The 23548-nt window shown below is 41.5% G+C and overlaps 1 protein-coding gene and 1 long non-coding RNA gene across 2 annotated transcripts in view; one reads left to right on the forward strand and one right to left on the reverse strand.

The window, feature by feature from the left end:
• The window catches only part of LOC116644815, a 45313-nt gene extending 27067 nt beyond the window's left edge, over positions 1–18246 (reverse strand). Inside the window, exons 1-2 of the long non-coding RNA XR_004301835.1 lie at positions 18161–18246; positions 15445–15544 (exon numbers count right to left, since the gene is read on the reverse strand). This is a non-coding gene — a long non-coding RNA (uncharacterized LOC116644815). The remainder of the gene's footprint in view (positions 1–15444; positions 15545–18160) is intronic.
• Positions 16910–20341, forward strand: ID4 (inhibitor of DNA binding 4, HLH protein). Its single transcript, XM_032424652.1, has 3 exons — positions 16910–17788; positions 18191–18249; positions 18826–20341. Exons 1-2 carry the CDS (start codon positions 17348–17350, stop codon positions 18233–18235), a joined length of 486 nt encoding a protein of 161 aa, XP_032280543.1. The 5' UTR covers positions 16910–17347; the 3' UTR covers positions 18236–18249; positions 18826–20341.
• Positions 20342–23548: the final 3207 nt, after the last annotated feature.

The following is a 23548-nucleotide window of genomic DNA, read 5'->3' on the forward strand; positions in this document are numbered from 1 at the left end:
TTATGTTCAGAGCATATAGAGAAATCAAATTCACTGGAAGATTGACCATGGGGTAATCCTACAGGCTGATCGGTCTTAGGCACCTGAAAAATGCAGGGTATTGATGGCTTCCTTCATAAACATCCTTCCGTGCCTCTCTTTGCCTTCCAGACTGACTGGCTTTTAGATTTGTATTTGTTTGTTTGTTTGGTTGGTTGGTTGGTTTTGTTGTTTTGGTTTTGCTGGTTTGTTTGTATTTTTTATTTAAATTTCAGTTAGTTGATATATAGTGTGATATTAGTTTCAGGTGTACAATTCAGTGATTCAACACTCCATACAACACCGGTACTCATCACAGCAAGTGCATTCCTTAATTCACATCACCTACTGTATTTGTATTTCAGGGAAAATTCCCATGTATCTTATTTTTTATGCTTATTGTCTTCACCTAGAACTGATACTCCAAGGATCCCTCATTAAGCTAGAAATGTCACTGGGAAGTAATCCATGCTCTTTTAATAATAACACTAAATAAAGAATAGCAAAAAATAAAAACATTTACAGTAGAAATTCTTTGGTAGTGCATTTCTCTTTTTTCCTTTTTTTCTTTTTTGGTAACAGTAATTCATGTTTCATGTTGTGGAATTCATGTTGTGAAAAATTCAGGAAGTAAAGACAAAAAATTATTTTGTTTTTATTGTTAAAAATGAGTACTTAATTTGATAAATAAGAGGAAAAGGAAACATTTGGTGCATTGTCATTATATGGCATTTAAGGTGACTGTGGAAACAGAATGAAATGCTGAATTATGTTATGATAAGCAGATATTTCTAGGTAACGTCAGGTAAACAGTACACAACTTAATACAGCAGGAAGCACGTTTTAACCAGGTTACTCCCATGGTTTGCACCTACACAAATACGATCTGCATAACTGATGACCAAGAATTTTAAACATCCAGTGACTTGACAACTCAGATAATTAGCAAAACTAGCTGCATAATCTGCATTGTAGAAAACCTAAGTCTAATGATAAAGTTAGTAAATGATTCATTCTTCCAAAGATCACAGGCCAGTAAAGGGGCCTCTTCTCCCCAAAGCCACCAAGAAGAAGCCTTCTCTCCAAAAATATGAGAAAATACCATGTTCATAAATGTGATTCTGAAATCCACAGGCAAAAAGGATCAAATAAAGGAGGGACAAGAGGGAAAGACTTAAATGGGAAGAATTTCGTTTGACCCCTACAAAGCAGATGGGCAAGGGAGGAGACCAGACCCATAACCCAGAGCTTCCGGGTGGCGGTCAGAGCTGTTTCCTGCTGGTAGTTGGGGAACTGTAAAAATACAAGTGACCTCATGGACCACCTGGCAGACACCTGATGGGGCTAGTCAGAGGTGAAAGGAGAGTGACAGATAAAAGGTGTTCTAAATGACAGATCTCGGGGTCAACGTGGGCTGGCTGCAGACGGTGCTCGGAGATCTGTGGGTATGCCTACCAGGTACCCTTTAATCGATAGTCACTCTCTTAGAGCTCATACACTCATTTCATGTATCCTATTTACAAGGAAATCCTTGTAATGATGAATAAGAACAAGAGGGAATTCTTTCTCTTCGAGATTAAAAAAAATCCTTCTACGATGCCTTCTTCCAGTTGGAAAGTAGGCTCTTTGGATAGTTGCATCAACTCCATCAAAACACAGAAAAACAAAATTTCTCCTTGGAAGACGTTAGTACACGGTCGGTCCCCTTGCATACTACATTTAGAAGCAGGAGATTTTTTTTTTTTTTTAATGCAAACAGATATGTTTCTGTCTGAATACATCAAATTAAAAAGTCTTCCTTTTTTCCTGTGCTTGCTGTCCCAGGGTACAAAAGATAAACTGGAAGATGAGGTAGATAAAGCAGCTCCCATTCCTAATGGGTTTTTTCCCTGGTGAGGTTTCTTCCAGCTTGTACCGTATTAACCTGCCTAAGGCGCTCCCTGCCCTTTGAAGCTATTTCTTCCCTTGGCTTCCATATTTTCACTGGTCGTTCTTCTCGCACTATTTTCTGCTTCTTCCTCATCTCCCCAACCTTTGAGCACTGAAGTGATACAAAAACATGATCCCTGGACCCTCCCCTCTAGTGACACTCTCTCCCTAGAAGATGGTATCCAGTCTCGTGGTTTACACACCCTTCCTGTGGAGACGATCACTCCCAAATGTGTATCACCAGCACAAACATCTCCCTTGAACTCCAGATTTAGATATTCAGTTACCTACTCAGAATCGCAATTTGGATGTTTAGCAGGCATTTCAATTTCATATGGGTGGAACTAAACTGTTCTTGCCCCAACCCAGCTCCACACACAGTTCTCCACCAATAAATGTCAACTCTGTCCTTCCACTTGTTGAGATAAAAAATTACAGAAGTTTTTCACTTCTCTTTCTTCTGACAACCCACATTTATTCCATAGGCCATAGTTTCAAAATATATCTAATTACTTCTCACCACTTCTGCTGAATCAGCCGAGTCAAAGCCTGGATTATTAAAGTAGCCTCCTGCCTACCTCTGTCCTTTTGTTCTAGAGAATGGTGTGAACACGGCTGCCATAGGCTCTCTACTGACCATTGCTTAAAAACCAGCCTGAAGGCTTTGCTATTATTCTTCAGGAAGGTAAATCACGATGGCTCACAGCCTAACTCTTTTTGAAAACAACACCCCAAACGAACAGATTAATGAATTAATCACAAGGATAGAGTACTGGAGTTGCACAGAACCTTACGGATCCAGCAGTTCTAGCCTCTCATCGCACTGACAGATGGGGAAACTGTAGGATGAGATAAGCCTGACCCAGTCAGTGGTATAGCCAGGACTGCGGGTTAGGGTGTAGGTCTTATCATGTCTCCAGAGCTGGGAAGCAAAGGCATGGGTTTTTCAGGATATCTTGCAGATTGTAAATCACACATCCCCCCATTAGCTGATGTTTTTCTTTTTTGCTGTACATATTTAATGTATAACAACTTGATGAGTTTGGTGATAACTATACATCCATGCAACCATCATCACTATCTACGCCATAAATATATGTATCACCCCCAAGTTTCCTCCTGTCCTCTTGATTATTTTTTTATTACTATTATGTGTGTGTGATAAGAATACTTAATGTAACATTTACTCTCTAAGTAAATTTTTAATTATACAGTACAGTGTTAACTATAGGCACTATGCTTTACTACTATCTGTAAATCTCTAGAATTTATTCATCTTGCATAACTGAAACTTTGTGCCCTTTGATTCTATCTTCAGTTAACTTATTAATTATATAAGTCACGTGGTTCTGCTTTATAAAAGGATGTTGTTATAGGTAACTTCTGTTTTAAGATAAATACTAGAGTTAGTAATATGTTTTTCATGACTTCTAATTCTGTTGAATTTTGAGATATTTTAGGGAGTGAGCTCATGTTGTTCTCACCAAACTCTGTGAAGCGTTTTCATTGTCAGGAAAAGGGCTCCACCCTCCCTTTTGCTGGCTACAATCAACAGTAATACCAAAGCTGCGATGGTGGTTACTCTGGACTGGGAGTTCTCCAAAGTGAAACTTGGCTGGGGAAATGCTACTCCTCCTTTCACTCCTAAGAGTCTATATTTGGAGAACCAGTTTACCCTGCTCATCTTGGTTTTTTTGTATTTATTTTTTGACAATTTCTCCCCCATGGTTAATGCCTGGCTTAGTTCTAAATTTGAAAATGCGGCATGCACAGGAATACTAGTATTGACATGATTCATGTTCAGACCTCTGAAAATGAGTAGATAGGATATTGACATAGTTATAGATACAGATTATTAATCTTTTTGCCCGATTCACCTTTTTTTCTTTTGCTCTTTTAAAGTTGTTCATCTACATTGACTCTGTTGATTGCAACTGCTAACTAATTTCACTCAGTCCTTCATTTTGGCATACCTCTGAGGATGGTGAGAATTATCTATCTAAATGTGAAGGCATCTCAGAGAGCCTCGTGTGTAGTCCCAGTTCAATAGATGGTAGCTGCCATATGCTGTCACATCATCGACCTCTGTCTCCACTTTGTTCCCTCCCCAATTCATTTCCATTCATTTCTGCACATCTAACTCTCGAAAAATTCTGTCTTGAATTATCTACCTTTACCCTACAGGCTCGAGGATATCTCATATGTACAGTGTTTGTTTTGTTTTTGTTTTTGTTTTTTTTTAAAGATTTTATTTATTTATTCATTTGACAGAGAGAGACACAGCGAGAGAGGGAACACAAGCAGGGGGAGTGGGAGAGGGAGAAGCAGGCTTCCTGCGGAGCAGGGAGCCCGATGCGGGGCTCGATCTCAGGACCCTGGGATCATGACCTGAGCCGAAGGCAGAGGCTTAACGACTGAGCCACCCAGGTGCCCCTACGGTGTTTTTTTTTTTTTTAATTTATTATTCTACTCACTGTTGACTAGACCAGTTATTTTTGAAATGTGGTCCTTGAATCACCACATTTGAATCACCTGAAGCAGAATGAGGTAAGGGGTGGTTCTCGGATATCTGTATATAAAACAAGGATGCAGGAGATCATTATGCGCACCATTTGGGAACCAGCATTAATCTTTCAACCCTACTGTTTCATCGATGCCATCACTTTTGCCAGTGATTTTTAAGATAGTGAAAGAGAGATTGATCTTACACATCCTTAAAGTAACCCATATTTGTAGAGTATAATTCTCTAGAACTTACTGATCAGAATAAAATACATATTATGATTATAAAGATTTAAATCTCCAGAAGAAATAGAAGGACCTAATACAAATTGGTAGATATTGAATGAATGATAATACAATGGATTCAAGCCTCCTCAGGTTTAAGTGCCTTTGGTATTTGAAGAGATGAAAGAGTGAATGCATGCAGTGCCCTAAATTGTGAACTCCAGGTGACATCATTTATAGGGAAACTGGCTATTTATTTCCCTGCTTTAATTAGAAGATGAGTCCAACGATGTGTTGTTGTATATGAGGTGAGTTGTTGCAAATCCTTTCCAACTATATAGACACTCTACTTCCTGAAAAAAAAGTCAATAAAAATGTGGAAGATAACCAGGATTTATCTCTGCAATAGGACTATGGAGTAATGAGACTAGTTTTCTTGGATGACTTATGGAAATCAGAACTGATAATAAAGATTCATACTTTGTATTTCAAAAATGCAGCCACTACATGAATATAAATGTCTTCCACGTTATAGATGAGACTCTTGTGCTAGATGGTAATGTACAAGGCTTGCACAAAGCAAACAGGATGCTTTAAAATAAGTGCTGAATCTCTTGCAAGATGAAATATTTCTATTACTGACATAGGTCAAGTACCTTCATCACCAAGGTACCTGTTTAGCTCTTTGCTGCCTGTACTAAAGTGGTGTTAGGCATTAGAAAGTGAAGACCAGTGAAGCATTTTACTAAAACTATAATTGCAAAGCTAATTGGAGATTGCAAATTAAGAAGGAATAGCATGCACAGTGATAGAAGAATGTCATGAAATCACAGAAATTTACATTTGGAAGGGACCTAGATAATTTCCACTCAAACCTTCCACCCAAATCATTTTATTCTGCTTTAAATATGTGAATACAGGGAAAATTCTACGGGTTTACCTAGTAAATATTTGTATCACATTCTAGCAACTCTCATTAAAATAGCTCATTCATTCAAAATACCATCTCTAATGTTTTTTGCCTTTTTGTATTTACTTTCCTAAATGTCAGACCTGGATTCTTGCCCCACCCCTCATATTTTCTTTTCTATGTGATCTCTGAAAAGTTTGATCTGAGGTATTATTTGCTGTTAGTGTCCAGATACTTCCCAATCACTAATCCAAATTCTTCTGCTGATTATAAGTAGCCCTTAGTTAGCATGTTACAATCATTGGGAGAAATATAAAAATTAAATATCCAAGAGGAAAAGCCATATTGATTTAGATGTGTGATTTTTATTCATGACAAGGGAATGAGAACTAACAGGGAGACCTTCAGCCAGTTTCCCTCCTCTGCCATATACGATCCCATAAGCAAGTTGATGATCTATTTAGGAATGGTCTTTGGAGCTGGCTCTCATACCTGCTCCACTTGCCTACTCACCTCTAAAATCTGGAATTGTCTGAAAATTCAGTGACAAAAATCGAAGAGATAGAGCTGTGGCCAACACTTCTTCACATTTTTTGAAACAAGTCTAAGTTTGATCAAGACCTAGAACAGATAACACTCTATTTTTTTAGGTTACCCAAGGCAGAAGGAAGGAAGAGATCCCTTGCTACGCCTGCAGTAAAGACCTTAGCACCACCATTGTAGTAAAATGATAACCACACTTCCTCAGTTCAGCAGGACAGATATAAAGATGCATCGGGAACCCGGTGGCTCAGCAAATATACTATGACAGGATGAAAAAGAGTGCTTTGCTTTTGTGATTTCATGTCCTTTCAGAAATTAAATAACGGATTTCTGACCACCCGGATTATAAAACTGCTGTCTCATCAATATGTTAAACATTAATCATATTACAATCGAGACAATAAAGAATCATCCTTATACTAAAGACATTTCTATCCCAAGACAAATTTTGCCCAAATAAATGATTATATTAGTGACATTGTTATAATAGGCATTTTTTTTTTTTTTAAGATTTTATTTATTTATTTGAGAGAGAGAGAATGAGAGACAGAGAGCATGAGAGGGAGGAGGGTCAGAGGGAGAAGCAGACTCCCTGCCGAGCAGGGAGCCCGATGCGGGACTCGATCCCGGGACTCCAGGATCATGACCTGAGCCGAAGGCAGTCGCTTAACCAACTGAGCCACCCAGGCACCCTATAATAGGCATTTCTAAACTCATATCATTCAAGGGGACCTTTATACCTACTTGACTTACATAGTTCTGTGCTTGGTTGTTCAATAAAATGAATGAATACCTGAATTTCCAAAAAGAAACTTGATAAAAATTGTCTTCTCTACTTACTTATTCCTCGTTTACATTTTAACCAATAGGACAGGCAGTTTATCATTTGCTATTGGATTACAGTAGGGTGGTGACTACGGACTTCAAAAGAAAACTGGTTTGGCCTCCAGGAATAAAAGGGTTTGGGTCAATGTGGGTGAATATAATGATTAGTTGGTGTGCAGGGAGGACATAAACTTCATTGTCAAAATTGTTTGCAACTGCATTTAAATTCAGGTTGTAGGAGACGATTGAGCAAGAAAATAAAGAATTGAAAGAAAGGACTGAGAGGCTCAGCCTAGAAATGAACCCTGAGTAGAGAGAGAACCAACAGTAGCAGAAGTACTGACATGATCCTACTCATGGTACCCATAACAGTTCCGGCGCTCACTCATGCAGCCCACATGCTCTGCTTTCTATCCCATGATGTCTCCTTTCCACCATTTCCCTCCCTTGAGAAATCTCCAGCAAATTCATAATTTAAAGTCTTAGCAACTTTTCTAGAGCTTTTTTTGTTAAGTAGACCAGAACCTTCCTGGGATGTCAGCTGCTCCAGTGGATCCACCATTACTTGGCTCCAACACTTCCTCTTCTCATTTCAACAAGCCAACCACTCTCTGAATATGTGGGAAATCTGCAGGTCACCTCTGAACAGCTCTTCATTAGGATGTCATCCTGAGAGATGGTGCCGAGCCACCTGAGTAGCCACTTGAGCACTTCCCAATAAATCTCCTTATTGAGCCATAAAAAGTAGCAAAAAGAACTGGCCTTGCCTTAAGATGTTTTGGTAGTTGACGATCCATCCCGACACAGCTTGAAGAGAACTGCGCAGTAGCATGCCAACAAATGCAAACCACCGTGTAATACTGAGTTAAAAGAAGTGCATCAGATGTGATGAGAATACGCAGCCAAAAGTTGGAAACAATACAAATATTTATAATAGTTTGTTAAATGAGTTATGGCATGTCCACATAATAGACTACCATGCAACCATAAAAATGATGACAAAGACAAGTAACTATTGATAGGAAAATGTATCCATGCCATATAAAGTGAAAATTAGGTTTCCAAGAAGTATGCATTGCATGTCAAAAATCTTTGCTCAAGAAATAATATCTATATTCACGGTGTGGTTATTTCTAGGTGTGGGTTATTTTCATCTTTATGTTTTTCTGTAGTTTCTCAATTACCTTGCAATTTTTATATCCTTAATTATAAAATGGAAAGTCAATAAAGTGACTTGTAAATAATTATAGTGAGGGAATTCATGATCAATAGCTTCGTGGATGCAGAAGCCATGGTTTTTGAAGGAACTGGTGGTTGCAGATTGGAAGAAAAGAAAGTGAAAAATGGTTTTGAAGGGAAGAGTATATGATGAGATGAGGAAGAAAAGTACTAGTCGAATGTAAAGCAATGGATGTTGAGTGTTTGGACTGAGGCAGGAAGAATGACAAGGGAGACCCTTGCTTTTCACTCCTCCGAGCTTCTGCTCCTGCCATTGCCACTACCTGGAAAGCCTTCACCACTGAAGAAGTCATCTTTCAGGATCGAGCTCAAGTCACTCTTCCTCTTTCAAGCTTCCTTTGACCCAGGCTTTGGTTTTTGCCTCCACAGTAGCCCATACATTCCTGTATTATAGCACAGAATGCGTTGTATTTCATTAATGAATTTTTAATTTGTGTAAGCCATCATCTCAACAGCAAGTTCCATGGGGGCAAGAGACTTAACTTTTCTTGAATGCAGTCTTGTCATATAACAAATGTACAATACATATGTTGTAGGCTTGACTCGAGTTGACTTGAATCGAAACCGTTTTGGAGAAGGATCAGTTGACAGAGAGCCTTAAAAGTAAGGCTGAAAAGATCGGTTTTATATAATTCATAATGTAGAAATTTTAAGCATATATCTCTTTGGGATATTAGGATGCTTTTCCTAGAAGTTGGATAAAAAGAAAGCTTTATGAGTCTTCCAACTGTGTTCACCAGAGATCAAGAGTCGGCGGCTCTGGGAAGACTGTTGATGGACAATGTGGGAAGGTGCCAGACTTGCCCACTTAATAATCTGCTAAAGGGCAAACTCATTTTATGTAGTACAAGTTGTAGATTCCTGATAAAGACAGCACAGTGGGTTGATGACCAATGTGAAAGCATTTTTAACAAGTTACTTGGATATCCTAAAATTCCAACCTAATTATTCCCCAAAGCCTCAGACAATATATGTAGCATGTTTACAATGTCACAGGAATTGTCTTATTTTTCCTTATAATATGTGTCTTGCCCATTTTTAGAACATAATGCAAACAAAGAGAATCATACATTGATGTTGACCTAATGAACAAGTTGTTTTGAACATGGTAAATAGGGTTCCCTTAGACCAAGTAGTATTATCTAATGTTTTATCAAATTTTTAGATTATTCTGTCAAATAGACTTTTAAGAAAATATATTCCATCCAAGATTTTAGTCTTTAAAGATTATAAATATCATTTAATTCTATTCAAGGAAAAGTAGTAACTATAATCCCTCCCAAAGGGATGGTTTTATTTAAACTGGACAATTTTCACATACAATCACCAATGTTGATAAAGCTCAGAGTTAACTCAGTCCCTTTTTCCTTTAATCCTGCATCTTGAATTCCTTTAGTAATTTGTTGCACGTGTTTTGCCAGTAGAAAAATGTAGGAGTTTAATTATTTCTCATATAAGTGGGTTTTCATGCTGTTCATCTACTTTCCAGAGCCATCTTGCACTGCAGGTACACAGTTCACGGACATCATGAGCCATCCAACGACAATGACAACCGTGTGAGATCTGCAAAAAAGGTCTCAAAAATTCCTCTTCAGGGAAAAAATTGCAACCATTTCTTGAACATTGTATCCATTCTTAGGAACCATGACCTAGATATCAACAAAAGGGGAAAGTTCTCCTCAGCAAAGGCAGATTTACTGTGTGACCAGCTCACGTCCAGCATTCAGATCCAAGATATGAAGCAAATTACTGTTTAGTTAGCATCTTTCCTTTAAGTAGTTAAAATACATCTCATTGTGCTTTTTCTAGACTGGGGGATTATTTTGCATTCACCATACAAGAAAGGGAAATGTAGCTGAAATCTTTCATCAGTGGAAGGCTAGCACCAGTTTGTGCTGTGACTAGAAGAGATCTTAGCAGTGACTTTACTTGTGGTATTGCCTGCTCAAAGAAAGGATGCAGCAGATACAAATCAGTAATTATTAGGACGAAAGTTTTTGTAGATTTTATCTATTTGAGAGAGAGAGAGAGAGCAGAGCAGGGAAAGGGGCAAAGGAAGAGGGAGAGGGAGAATCTCAAGTAGACTCCCCACTGAGCGTGGAGTCAAAGGCAGGGCTAGATCTCCTGATCCTGGAGATCATGACCTGAGCCGAAATCAAGAGTCGGATGCTTAACTGACTGAGCCACCCAGGCGCCCCTATTAGGATGAATTTTAAATAGTACACACATACATGCATACATTCTTGTCTTGAATTTCTCCTCTAATGGATAATGATGAGCTAACACAATAACTTGTTTTCTTTGGCATCTTTATAACCATTTACCTATTACAAGCCCCTTTCAATAATGGTGCAGACTTCAGGGGACATTGAGTATCTTTTATACGCAAGTCTACTGCCTCCTATTGTTTACTTACTGCCCTTCTCCTAGGGTGTTCAATGCAGCTACTCCTCATTCCATCCTTATAAATCCCTCCTCTTGCCAGATGAAGAAGCTGAGGCGACAGACTGAGCCATAGGATTTTAGAGGCAAAACTAGGATACCAGCTGGGATTTTTTACTCCCTGTTCTGGAAGGGAATGCATTTAATCCTGTTAGATTGTTTATTTTCTTGAGACAGAAAGGGTAAAGAGGGGAAATGGCAAGCCCTCCTGAATATAGAATGATGGAGCTTCTTATCATCCCCATCCAGTGTGTGTGTGCCCCCAGGCAGCTGTTAATGTGGGGTACCTGAGGCGGCAGATGCTGCAGCTGGGGTGAAGCACTGAGATGAGAGTCCAGAGCTTTCATTCTGCACAAGGGAAGAGTATTTCCAATAATCAGGTTGAGTCCTCCTCAGAGCCTCAAATCTATGTCACATTAGAACAACACAAAACAGGGAGGAGTGGATGTGGTTTTAGCAAAGCCCATTTCTAGCAGGTGATTGACTATGTTAATGGATCCCTATGACAGCTGACATATTCAAGCATACATGTCTCATGTCTGCTTTGGAGGGCATCTCACCAGCATTCAGCTAATGCTATAATCCCCGACAGATAGCACTATGATACAGAGTTTAAGAGAGAGAGAGAGAGAGAGAAGATAAAATACCCATCTACAGAAGTTAAAGAACAAACTGGTGGATTCATGGAAGAAGCTCTTCTGAGATCGAAATATTAATTTTAAAAATTAATACTTTTTAAAATCTTTATGGAGATATTATTGCCATACCATATAAAATGATATACTATATATATATATATATATACCTATATATAGATATATATATTGCACAACTTGATACATTTTGACATTACCATTACCACAATCCTGATAGTAAATGTACCTGTCATTCTTGTGTCCCCTCATGGCCCTTGGATATATTATTTTACTCCTCTTGGATAGATGCCTAGCAGTAGAATTATGGTATGCTATGTGGTGTGCATATGTTTAACATTTTAAGAAACTGCCAAACTATTTTCCAAAGCGGTTTTTCTCAGTTTACATTCCCACCAGCAGTGTGGAGAGCTCCAGGTATTGTGCATCCTCACCAGTATTTAGTGTAGTTAGTCTTTTTAATTTTAGCTCTTCTGACAGGTGTGTAGTGATATCTCATAGTAGCTTTGAAGTGTACTTGTACCCCAAATGACGAGTGATATTGAGCATCTTTCCTGTGCTTATTTGTCACTTGTATATTTTATTTAGTGGACTGTCTGGTCAGATCTTTTGTCCACATTTTAATTGGGTTGTTTGTTCTTTTATTATTGAGTTTGAGAGATCTTTATATGTTCTTGGTAGATGCTCTTGATATATTTTGGATACAGGCCCTTTTTTGAAGACATTCACAAACTGCTTTTAACATCCGTATGGAAATGCAACATATATCCAGAATAGCCAAGCAACTTTGTAATGAAGAACAACAAAGCTGGAGGATCAGTCAATCAATACTACCTGATTTCAAGACTTACTCTAAAGCTATAGTAATCAAAACAGTATGGTGTAAAAACAGACAAATAGACCCATGAAACAAAATTCAGAGGCCAGAAATAGAACCATACATATATACACAACCAATTTTTGACAAAGGTGCAAAGCCAGTCCAATGGAAAAAGGAGTCTTTTCAACAGAGGGTGATGGAACTATCAGACATGCATATGCAAAAAATAGAAATTTCAATTCATATCTTGACCCACATACAAAATAACCACAAAACGGATCACAGACCTAAACCTAAAACCTAAAGCCAGAACTGGCTACATAATTTGTGGGCCCAGTGCAAAATGAAAACATGGGCCCTCTTGTCAAAAATTACTGAGAATTTCAAGATAGTAACATCAGAGCATTAAACCAACGAGACCCTTCTAAGCTTGGGACCCTGTTTGGCTGCATAAGTTGTGTGCCCATAAAACCAACCCAGCCTAAAAATTATAAAACGTCTAGAAGAAAACACAGGAGAAAACTTTCGTTACCTTGGGTTATGCAAAGATTTCTTAGATATACCAAAAGCATGCTCCATTAAAGAACAAATTGATAAAATGAACATCATCAAAATTAAAAACTTGTGCTCTCCTAGATTGTTAAGTGAATGAGAAGACAAGCCACAGACAGAAATAATGTGCCAAAAATAATAATAAAGTCTAACACTCATTAAGTGCAAGATACTGTTCTAAGAATTTTATATAAGTTTAAATATATATATGAACACATTATAAAGCAGATATAATTTCTATCCTCATTTCATGTAAGAAAGGCACAGGAATTTAAAAATCCAGCTTAATGATATAAAATTACTAAACCAAGGGGCCAAAATTGGAGCCCAGGCATTCTGACTTAAAAAAAAAAAAAAAGATTTTATTTATTTATTAGAGTGAGAGGGAGAGAGAGAGAGAGAGCATGAGCAGGGGGAGGGGCAGTGGGAGAAGGAGAAGCAGACTCCCCACTGAGCAGGGAGCCCAACGTGGGGCTCAGTCCCAGGACCCTGGGTTCATGACCTGAGCCGAAGGCAGACGCCTAACCGACTGAGCCACCCAGAGGCGTTCTGACTTTTAAGCCCACATTCTTGGGGTGCCTGGGTGGCTCAGTCGGTTAAGCATCTGCCTTCGGCTGGGTCATGATCCCAGGGTCCTGGGATCAAGCCCCATGTTGGCGGGGGGGGGGAGTGCTTCTCAGCAGGGAGGCTGCTTCTCCTTCTACCGCTGCCCCTCACCCCGCTCGTGTGCTCTCTCTCTGTCTCTCTCTAATAAACAAATAGAATCATTAAAAAAAAAAAAAAGCCTTACACTTTTACTCTCCTAAGGTAAAAACAAAGGACACCTCTTTCTTCTTCACATCAGCTCCTTCTTATTTCAACAGACTACCTTTCAAAATTCCTGAAGTAGGCATTTTTGCTGGCCACGTCTGCTTGGCTATGTTCAATATATAACGTCCCCTTCTTATAAGGCTTTCCCAAGACTGGGCAAATCAAAAAGGTTATCAGTGCTTCCGGGACTGGTATCAGCAATCCAAGGGTAGCACAAGTAAGTCTGTAACACTCAGTGCCAGATAAAGCAGCCTTGAGCATGAACTGCCACATTGCCCAATGTACTCTTTTGGAGCAAGGGACGCTCCTGCAACAGAGTACATACTGGTTCCTTGTGCCTGGAAAGAATGCATGTGCCTCCTTCCAGTGACCATTTACATCTAGAGAGGCACCAAGGCATGGGAATGCTCCTGTTTATCTGTCTGAGCCCACCCACTGCTTCCCTGCAAGCCATGGGGAAAGAAGTATCAAGTCCTAAAAAGGCATTTGGACTGAATAGCACAATATGCTTGGATACCCTTGCTTCATGTAAACACAGGGTGCTTGTGAATTCTAAGAGCCTGGGTGTTGCAGTTCAGCAAGGCTCTGATTAGCGTCTAGAAAGCATCCCAAGAAAGGGCTGCAGAACTCTTTGTCTGGAGGAAGGGTGTACACATGACTCTGGGCACCAGGGCTCCCTGGCAATTTTCCCAAGACTATTTCATCCCAGGGTCCCTCTAAGGAACATTTTGGGAGCCTCTAGCACTTTCATGGCAAAGGGCTTTTGGCTAGCTAGCCCATCTTACTTTTACAAGTGCCAGCGAAGCATTTTGATGTAAAAGGAAGAGTCGTGGGAAACTAAGTTTCCCTTTCCTTTGCGTTACAAATCACGTAGCTTGCAAGGTTTTCCCAAAATCTAGTCATTGCTGAGTAAACTCCGGTTTGAACGATCAGTGCTGGGAGTCTTTTATGACTTCAGCTTTGACGTCATGCAAGTGACTGTGTCTAAGAATCAAAAACATACATTGGTTAGCCCCTGGTGCTCTCAGGTTTCGGAGGCCAAAAAGCACAAGATTTGATACTTTATTTCCATCGTATAATGTTTTCCTAGCTTTTAATTGATTAATGTCTTCCAACCTGGCAGGATTTGGGGGATCACATTTTTCCTGGGTGTTCTTGATCATGTGGCCAGGGTACATTCCTTTGAACTTAGGCTCCACAGTAACCCAGCTATTCTGACTTTGAGCCAGTCACACAGAGCAACTCCAACAAAACCTGAAACTCTGGCATTTGGCACTTGTCACACCCAGGGTACGGCTCTCTGAGATTTAGCAAAGTCCAACAAGATGGATAGGTTTGTTCCTTTGTGTCACGTATTTAAAACTTACATTTTAAATCGAATCAACTCAGGATCTGTAAAGTTTTGAAATGAGTGTGCCCTGGGTATAGTAGCATTGTTCAATTTTGCCAGAGAAAAATCTTAGGTTTTAAATGTTGAAGCAGCTTTTAAACTCTAACAAAGAAAAAAAATCAATGGAACAGAAACATCTGTACATATCTCCACTTATTATTATCATCTGTGATGATATGACAAGCTCCACGGTAGTAGCTTAATGCCCTCGAGTGCTCCTTGGCCCACCTTTGTCTCTAAAACGAAAATATTCTCTGTGTTTATTCATTCTAATTTAAGAATATATAAAACTACGCCTGTAGTTAGAAGAAAGTCTTCTTGGAGGTTTTACAATTCTCCTTTTCTTGATAAGTGTGTATGTAGACCACCTAAGTATGCATGTAAGTAAGTGAGAATGTCCCTCGTTTCCAAACAATTAGTAGAGATAGTAATGTGTAAGTATTAGGGGAGAGGAGGGATGTTGCATCTTCCTGTGAAACCAGCATTACATCGTTACTCCTCATTTCATCAGGAAAAAGGAATGTGCTCTGGGGAGCTAGTAGTTTAATAGTTATAAAATACCCACGTGGCTAAACAAAGTACCTACCTGCCTGATGCAGGTATTTCAGTTCTGGGCAGGGAGGGAGAGCTTCCTTGAAGAGGGTAGACAGGAAGAGGTGAGGTCCACATCTCTTTCTCTTAATGATCTATAAAAATGAAGGCACCAATCTATATCAGGTACACAAAAGAAAATTCCTGAGTTAACTCCTCTCTTAGCTTGTCTAAAGGTGGGAGGTTTGCAGGGTGAAGGCACTCAAAATTTATATCCTCAATGACCAGAGAGTCTTAACGCTCATTTCTCAACCAAAGGGCTCAATTTTTCCTTGAAGAGTACACACAGGGTCCTATCAAAGTTCATTGTGCAATTTTGTTTGAACCCTTCCAGGACAGCTTCTCTATTAGTAACCTCAGAAACGTCCTTAATGAACAGACTTTTCTGCAGGGTGTGGCCCAAGCAGGACTCCAGGAACTGGAAGTGTGAATTTTAATGCTTTGCTGCAAAAGGAGACTGGCCATTCTTAGCATCTTATTTAAAGCGGGGTACGCTAACACGTGAGGCGGTGCGTTAATGGCCTACATCAAGTCACAGGTATGAATTTTACATAAAACGGATTAATATTATATGTCATGGTGGAATTTTAAATACTCCGTGCCCATGCATTTTTAATATTTACGTGCCCTCATTTAATGCTTTGAGGAAATTGCATTTCTTGAGCCCACTTGTGCATCTAGATGGGTGAAAGAAAAATCCTACAACGTTTTGATTTGTATGTCCCTTCACCAAATATCTGCGTTCGGCACTTTTTTTTTTTTTTTTTTTTTTTTTTTTTTTTTTTGCTAAGCTTTAACCTTTTTTAAAAAAAGAAAACGGAACGGCTGCACATTCCATTCCGTTCCATCGTTATGGTTTCGGCGATTGTGAAAAGGCGAATAATGAAACGGAGAGGGAAAATACAGAAGAGAACGAACGTGCCTTCTTGAACAGCGTCCTTCTTAAGGCACTGGAATCCCAGGGCTGGAGTGATGGGTGGCGGAGGGTCCCTGGTCGCCGCGCTCGGATCCTCGAGCAGGGCCCAGCGCTCCCTCAGCAGCCTGAGCCGGGGGAGAGTGAATTCCAGCCGCACATTCCCGCAGTTCTTCACAGGAACTTCTCCCTCTCTTTTCCCCTCCCTAGGGCACACACCAGCCTGGCCCGACTCCCACTCAGCTCTCTTCTCAGAACCCCGACCCACAGCGTTGACGGAATGGAGTGTCCTTCCCATTGGCCCGAGCGTCATTCCCTGAGGTGGCTCCGTCCGCCCGATTGGCTGGCCACTCCCGACCCCCCGCCCACCCGGCCGCTCGGGTTGCCCGGCTCCCCGCCCCCCAGCGCCGCCCGGAGCCTCCGCCCTCGCCGCCTCCCTCCGCGCACCCGCCCGCGCGCCCAACCCGGCTCCGCTCGGCTCGCGCGGCGACCCCGCCAGCGTGCTGGCCCCGCCCCCGGGGCGCGCGGCTCTATAAATACAGCTGCGCGGCTGGCGGGGCGAGAGCGTAGAGGAGGCGCGCTTGTGAGTCTGTCTGGCAGTGGGGAAGCCTCCGGGTAGGGGAGCGCGGCGGCGGCGGCGGCAGCAGCAGCGGCCGGGCTGTAGTCGGAGCTCCGAAGGGAGTGACGAGGGAACCCGGCGGGCTGCTTTCCTTCCGCTGCGCTTGATTTTTCTTGCCTTTTGGTCCCGGCCGAGTGTCGCCCACTGAGCAGAGATCCCCTCGCAAAACCCGGAGCGACCCTGCCGTCAATTCTTGGGCGCGGGATCGCCGGGAGCTTCGCGGTGCCCCGAGCGCGGACCGAGCGCGCCGGGCGCGAAGGCAAGGGGAGCGGAGCCGGCCGCGGGCGGGGGCCCGGAGCTTGCCTGCCTCCCTCGCTCGCCCCAGCGGGTCCGCTCGCGCAGGGCGCAGGGCGCAGGGCGCGCGCGATGAAGGCGGTGAGCCCGGTGCGCCCCTCGGGCCGCAAGGCGCCGTCGGGCTGCGGCGGTGGGGAGCTGGCTCTGCGCTGCCTGGCCGAGCACGGCCACAGCCTGGGTGGCTCGGCGGCCGCGGCGGCCGCGGCGGCGGCAGCGCGCTGCAAGGCGGCGGAGGCGGCGGCCGACGAGCCGGCGCTGTGCCTGCAGTGCGATATGAACGACTGCTACAGCCGCCTGCGGAGGCTGGTGCCCACCATCCCGCCCAACAAGAAAGTCAGCAAAGTGGAGATCCTGCAGCACGTTATCGACTACATCCTGGACCTGCAGCTGGCGCTGGAGACGCACCCGGCTCTGCTGAGGCAGCCGCCACCGCCGGCGCCACCGCACCACCCGGCCGGGACCTGTCCGGCAGCGCCGCCGCGGACCCCGCTCACGGCGCTCAACACCGACCCGGTGAGAGAGGCCAGACGCCGGCCCGGAGCGGACGCGGCGGGGGGCCGGGAGGGCGGTGGCGGGGGGGCCGGACGCGGGCGCTCCCCTTCCACCGGGCAGGGGCGGCGGGGAAATGACAGCACCCCCCCCCCCTCCTCCGGGCGCCCGGGGCCACCAGCGGCGGGCTCCGCGCGGCGAGCGCAGGTCCGGGTGAACGCGCCGGGCGGGACTGGGGCTCTGCGCATCCTGGGCTGTCAAGTCCAGCCTGCGCCTGGGGTGGGGTTGGGGGAGTCCCCCCAGGGCTGCAGGCGGGGGTGGGGGTGCCGGCGCGCCTGCCCGGTTTCCGAGAACGAATCCAGGGCCGTGCCGAGTGCGACGTTTGTGCCTGCTAACCTTTGCCTTGGTGTTCCGTTGCTGTTCCAGGCCGGCGCGGTGAACAAGCAGGGCGACAGCATTCTGTGCCGCTGAGCCGCGCTGTCCAGGTGAGCGCGCGTTTCCCTCCTCCAGTGACGCCCGTCCCCAGGGGCTTCCGGTGCCAGGCACCGCAGTGTTCTGTGCCCCTAAGCCTTTCTGAGGGCAAATCCCAATGAAGGGGACAACCCCCGTCCGTGCCACCGTACTTCGCTTTGGTAATTGGGGGTTCACTCTAAATGGAGACGGGTCGGCAGCTCCTGTCCCCGTCGTCCCCGCCACGCCACCCCCGTGCCTCTCCCACGACCAGCGGGCTCTAACTGCCTTCCTCCCCGCCGAGGGAGGGCACCCTCGCGGGCGTGGAAACTGCCCGATGCGCACCCCCCCGCCCCCCACCTCCCCCCCACGCCGTCTGACACTCACAAAGTGGGATGCGGGCAGGGCCTGGGAGTGGATCCCCAATCCGGGCTTCCCGGGGGCCAGCAGCTGCCTGCCGCTCTCCTGGACGGCCGCGGGCTGCGGGTGTTGTCTGACCTGGTGGTTTGTTTTGGGTTGTTGATCAAGCATGTCTTGAGTTTGGTCGGTGGCGCCAGTTAGTCTGCAGCGGGAAGGTTCACACACCCCCTCTATTCATTCCTCTTCCACAGGTGTGCGGCCGCCTGAGCCCGAGCCAGGAGCGCTAGAAAGGGAGGGGGAAAGAGCAGAAGTTAGAGAAAAAGCCACCCGAGGAAAGGAGGGGAAAAAAAATATCAGCAAACCCTAGAAACGATTCATTCGTCATTCCAAGAGAGAGAGAGAGAGAGAGGGAAAAGAAAAATACAACTTTCATCCTTTTTTTTTTTTTTGCACGTTCATAAACATTCTGCATATGTATTCTCTTTTGTCTCTTCATTTATAACCGCTGTGAAATGTACATTTCTGTGTTTTTGGAGGTGCAGTTAAACTTTTAAGCTTAAGTGTGACAGGACTGATAAATAGAAGATCAAGAGTAAATCAACTTTAGAAGCCTACTTTGTGACCAAGGAGCTCAATTTTTGTTTTGAAGCTTTACTAATATAAAAGAGCATTGTAGATATTTTTTTTTTTTGACATCTATTGTTTAAAATAGATGATTATAACGGGGCAGGGAACTTTCTTTTCCCTGCAAGAATGTTACATATTGTATAGATAACTGAGTGACATTTCATACCATGTATATATAGAGATGTTCTATAAGTGTGAGAAAGTATATGCTTTAATAGACTACTGTAATTATAAGATATTTTTAATTAAATATTTTTTGTAAATATTATGTGTGTGTTTTTTTTAATCTATGGGAATATTTCTTTTGGAAAATTATTTTTCAGCTCCATTGCAGAGCTCTTGATATCTTGAATGTCTTTTCTGTTAGGCCTAGCTTTTAATTTGTTTTTGTTTTATGCAGTGTCGTGTAGACTTGGAAGTAATAGTTATAGCTAGTAGTCCTGCATGACTGCATGAGATGTTTAATCACAAAATAAACTTGTTCTGAGTCCATTCAAATGTGTTTTCTTTAACCTAGATTGAAATCTTTGTATTTGAAGCATACATGTTAGAAATATACTTTATCAGTTTTTAAGTACAGGGTTTGATAGTGTAATATATAAAGAGTAAGTGTTTGCTTTTTTGTTTTTTAACTGAGGTCAAAATGGATTCTGAATGGTTTTGCATATGGGATGGGGAAATGCTTGGATCCTTAAGGAGTTTATGAAATCTGCTGTTTTATGAAAGTGAAAAAAATGCTTATCATTCTTCATTTTACACTAAAGCTTAATGTCGCTACGTTTCATGTCTGTACAGATTATTTAAATCATAGAAATGAAAAATGTTCTCTGCTTGCTACCAAAGGACAAACTCTTGGAAATGAACACTTTCTGTTTTCCTTCCTCCAAAGAATATTAATAGGCAACAGTGGGAGAAAAAAACAAGGCATAATGGCAAATCCTTCAAGCAGGGATAAAAGTCGATCTTCAAACATTAACTTAAGTAGACCAAAAATTCTGATGACCGCATCTAGATTATTTTTTTATAAAAATGATTTTCACTATAGCTATGTTAGTTACTGCTAAACTACTGTCCAATCTCTTGTGATGTGTAACTTTTACATGTGACTATTAAAGTAGATTTATCTGTCTTGTACTGTGATTTCTGGTCTCGTTTCTTCAAAACCCTTTACTTATTTTTTAAGATTTTCTTTTCTCTTTAACGAAGTCAATATTTTCTAGGTTGGATAGGACCATCAGGGCCTGTGAACATTATGCATTTAATGTGATCAGTACTTTGCACACCAGTTAGATGGAATTTTTAGAGTGAGAGAGAATTAAGTAGGATTTAATTGGGTGCTTTGTAAATAGTTAGTCAACTGTGTGTGTAACGTGGTCTGTTTGATTTTTAAAAGGAAAGGATTTGTTTCCGATTATACAAGAATAAAAGTATTATAGACCCAAGGGACTTTTTATGAGGTCAGAGTCAAATATTTATATGAATATGAAATCTCGTGGTCCCTAGTAGTCCACTTAAGTGGCAACTATGAACATAACAAAGTTCATACTAGTAGGTTCCAATAAATCAAAAGGCTTAAGAATCTGTCCTATCCCCAGCACGTTATCCTCCCAGCTTTGACATTTCACTGGTCTTTGGTATTTTTAGAATTTGATATATTTGATGTTGAGCCTTATAAAGTCAAAGGACTGCTTGTTTAGATGAGGCTTATTTTTATTTTTGATAGTATTCATTCTCATCACACATCAAGAGGAAAACAGAAAAACACTGCCGGAATTCCAAATCTGAAGAATTCGAACGATAGTGTTCTTTGTTATTAAATAAAGGGGACAATTCCTTCTTTTTCCTTGGCAGTTTAATTTCAGTAGGAAGCAAGTCACATGTGTACTGTTGGTTGGACTTAGGCATCCACCAGGCCTGACTGCCAAATCCTACCTAAGCTGTTAGGTACAGTTTAAACATATAGTGGGAGGTGACGGACCTTAAAACAAAAGGTTAAATATTTTTGTTTCTGCAGATAGATGTTGCTCCTTAGTTAATTTTAGATTTGGGGCATGAAAAACCACTGAAAGGGAAGAAAAGTGTTACGGATATTGCCTTTTAGAGACTTGGCATTTTCCCCTTGGACACTTGCATAGTTTGGGTATCTTTAAAGACACTGCCACTATTTTTTTTTTAATTATATAAAGTTGTATAAGATACTCCATTCTATTGTATTGGCTGTGACCTAACCGAGCAACCAGACAACAAAAACATTTCAAGTCATTTATCTAGTCCTAATTATTCAGACCTTTGGTTTAACAGATGAGATGTCCTGCCTTCTCTCTTAGTTTACCTACTTTTCATTGTATAGGGACAAGCAGAGAGTATGAAGCATTTAAAAACTTCAAAGGAAAAAAAAAAGGTATCCCACAGTGGGATGTCATTTCTAATTCGGTTATAAAATCCTGTACATCTCAGATGTTTTATGTTAAAGGAATGAAAAAAAAAAAAAAACCTTTTAGTTTCAAAGAACTATTATACTACTGTATAAATCTTATGTTGATTGTCAAGTTCTAACTGAATTTTTAGAACTTTAAAAAATTTTGACCCCCATAATCTATCGTATTAAATGCCTCCTTTAAAAATAAATCTTCACTGAGCAAAGAGGTCTGAAGTTTGTGGTTTTTAATTGACTTCTACTGAGTTACGCAATTTTTCATTATCAAGAATGGGTCTCTTGATGGATCACCTCAATTATTTACAGTGTTTCTTACCCTGTGATGAAAAATGTGGCTTAAAATTGGTGATATGAACGGAAAGAAAAATCTAGTTTGAATGCTAGGCAAAGCTTGTCTACTCTTTGCCGTCTGCCAGGATAGGAAGCAATAATCCTAAACAAGGTAGGAGGAGGATGTCCAGGGAAACCAGACCACCTCCCACAAGCACACGTACACAGAAAGTAAATAACGTAGAGAGAAAGAAATTATTCATAGTAGTACAGAGCCAAATAAAACTGATTCTGCCTTTCTAGCTGGTGCACTTTAATTACATATATGTTAATCAGCCCAGATAGCCCTTGGGTCTCAACAGGGCCAAACAGCAAACCCTCCAGGCTTATAAGGAAGGAAAACCTTCCCTTTCCTGCTTTGCAAGTCCAGGAAATTAATCTACACACCTCTGAGTTCATCTTAACAGGGCTGCCCTCAGTAGGCATTCTTCAGACCCAGATGATTTCTTTCAATTACAACCCATGATGTTTTGCTAAAATATTAATTATATTAATTAGAAGAACCATTGCCCAAAAGGTGTTAGGACTGTAATGTTACCTAGTTCTACCTTGAGCACTGACCCAGTCGATACTTTAAAAGAGAACTAATTTGTTCAAGGGAGACAAACTGCAGTCATATCTACTTCATTGATAATGCTCTCAAATTTTCAGTGAATTTTTAAAAGTGTGTGTCGTGTTTAAGTGCCTTCGGATCCTGGCTTGCTCTACGTGCTAAAGCTCAGGCCTGAGCCACACTGCCAAAGGTTTTCTACACTCACCTAAGCAAAGCAATTCGCTAGTAGGCTACTGAAGGCAGTTCCATCATTCATAAGCCTCCACAGTAAATTCACACACGGGATATGAAAAAAAGGGCTGTAAAAATTTGAAGTTAATTTGAAAAGCCCCTCTGAGTCCATAAAAGTAAACACACCAGTTTCTGTGGAAAGAAGAACAAAACATGTTACCTGTATTCGAGTAGCTAAAATGTAACTAAAGAAAAATTGAGCTTAAAATGTTTAAATAAAGAGATGCAAGACCAATTTTCTATGCCAATCCACTTGATTCTGAATTTTTTTCCCAATAAGGAATCTCATACTTTAGAAAGGAATTTTCTAAGAGATTAATTCCATAAGCATTGGCAAAATAGGTAAATTCCTGGTGAAACTAAACATCTTTATTTGCTTTAAATTAAGGTTTCTCAATTTTTTATGATATAAAGTGTATATTAGCACTTTAAGTGTGTGTATTCAGTTCACACTGTGAAATTTTCCCTTATTGTGAAGTTTAATTTCCAATGGAAATACTGGAGTCCACATACAGTTCTCCTGAAAATTCATATTTTAGAATGTTTCTTAAATTTTATTTAAATATTTGCTTAAATTTTTTTAATGTTTTCTTAAATATTTTAAGCATTTTCTTAAACATTTACTATTTCTTCCATAAACTGTAGCAGTCAGTTGAGAGACTGTAGTTATGTTTATATTTGTGTGTGTGTTCACCTAAAAATAGTTAATGAACATACAGAAAACTATATTTCAAAAAGGAGTTGCACTTTAAAAAAATAAGTAAACCGTGTTAACCTTCGTCCATTTTCTCTCCAC

The sequence above is a fragment of the Phoca vitulina genome, unplaced genomic scaffold (genome assembly GCF_004348235.1).
Source record: "Phoca vitulina isolate PV1807 unplaced genomic scaffold, GSC_HSeal_1.0 scaffold31, whole genome shotgun sequence".
In the NCBI taxonomy this organism is placed as follows: Eukaryota; Metazoa; Chordata; class Mammalia; order Carnivora; family Phocidae; genus Phoca; species Phoca vitulina.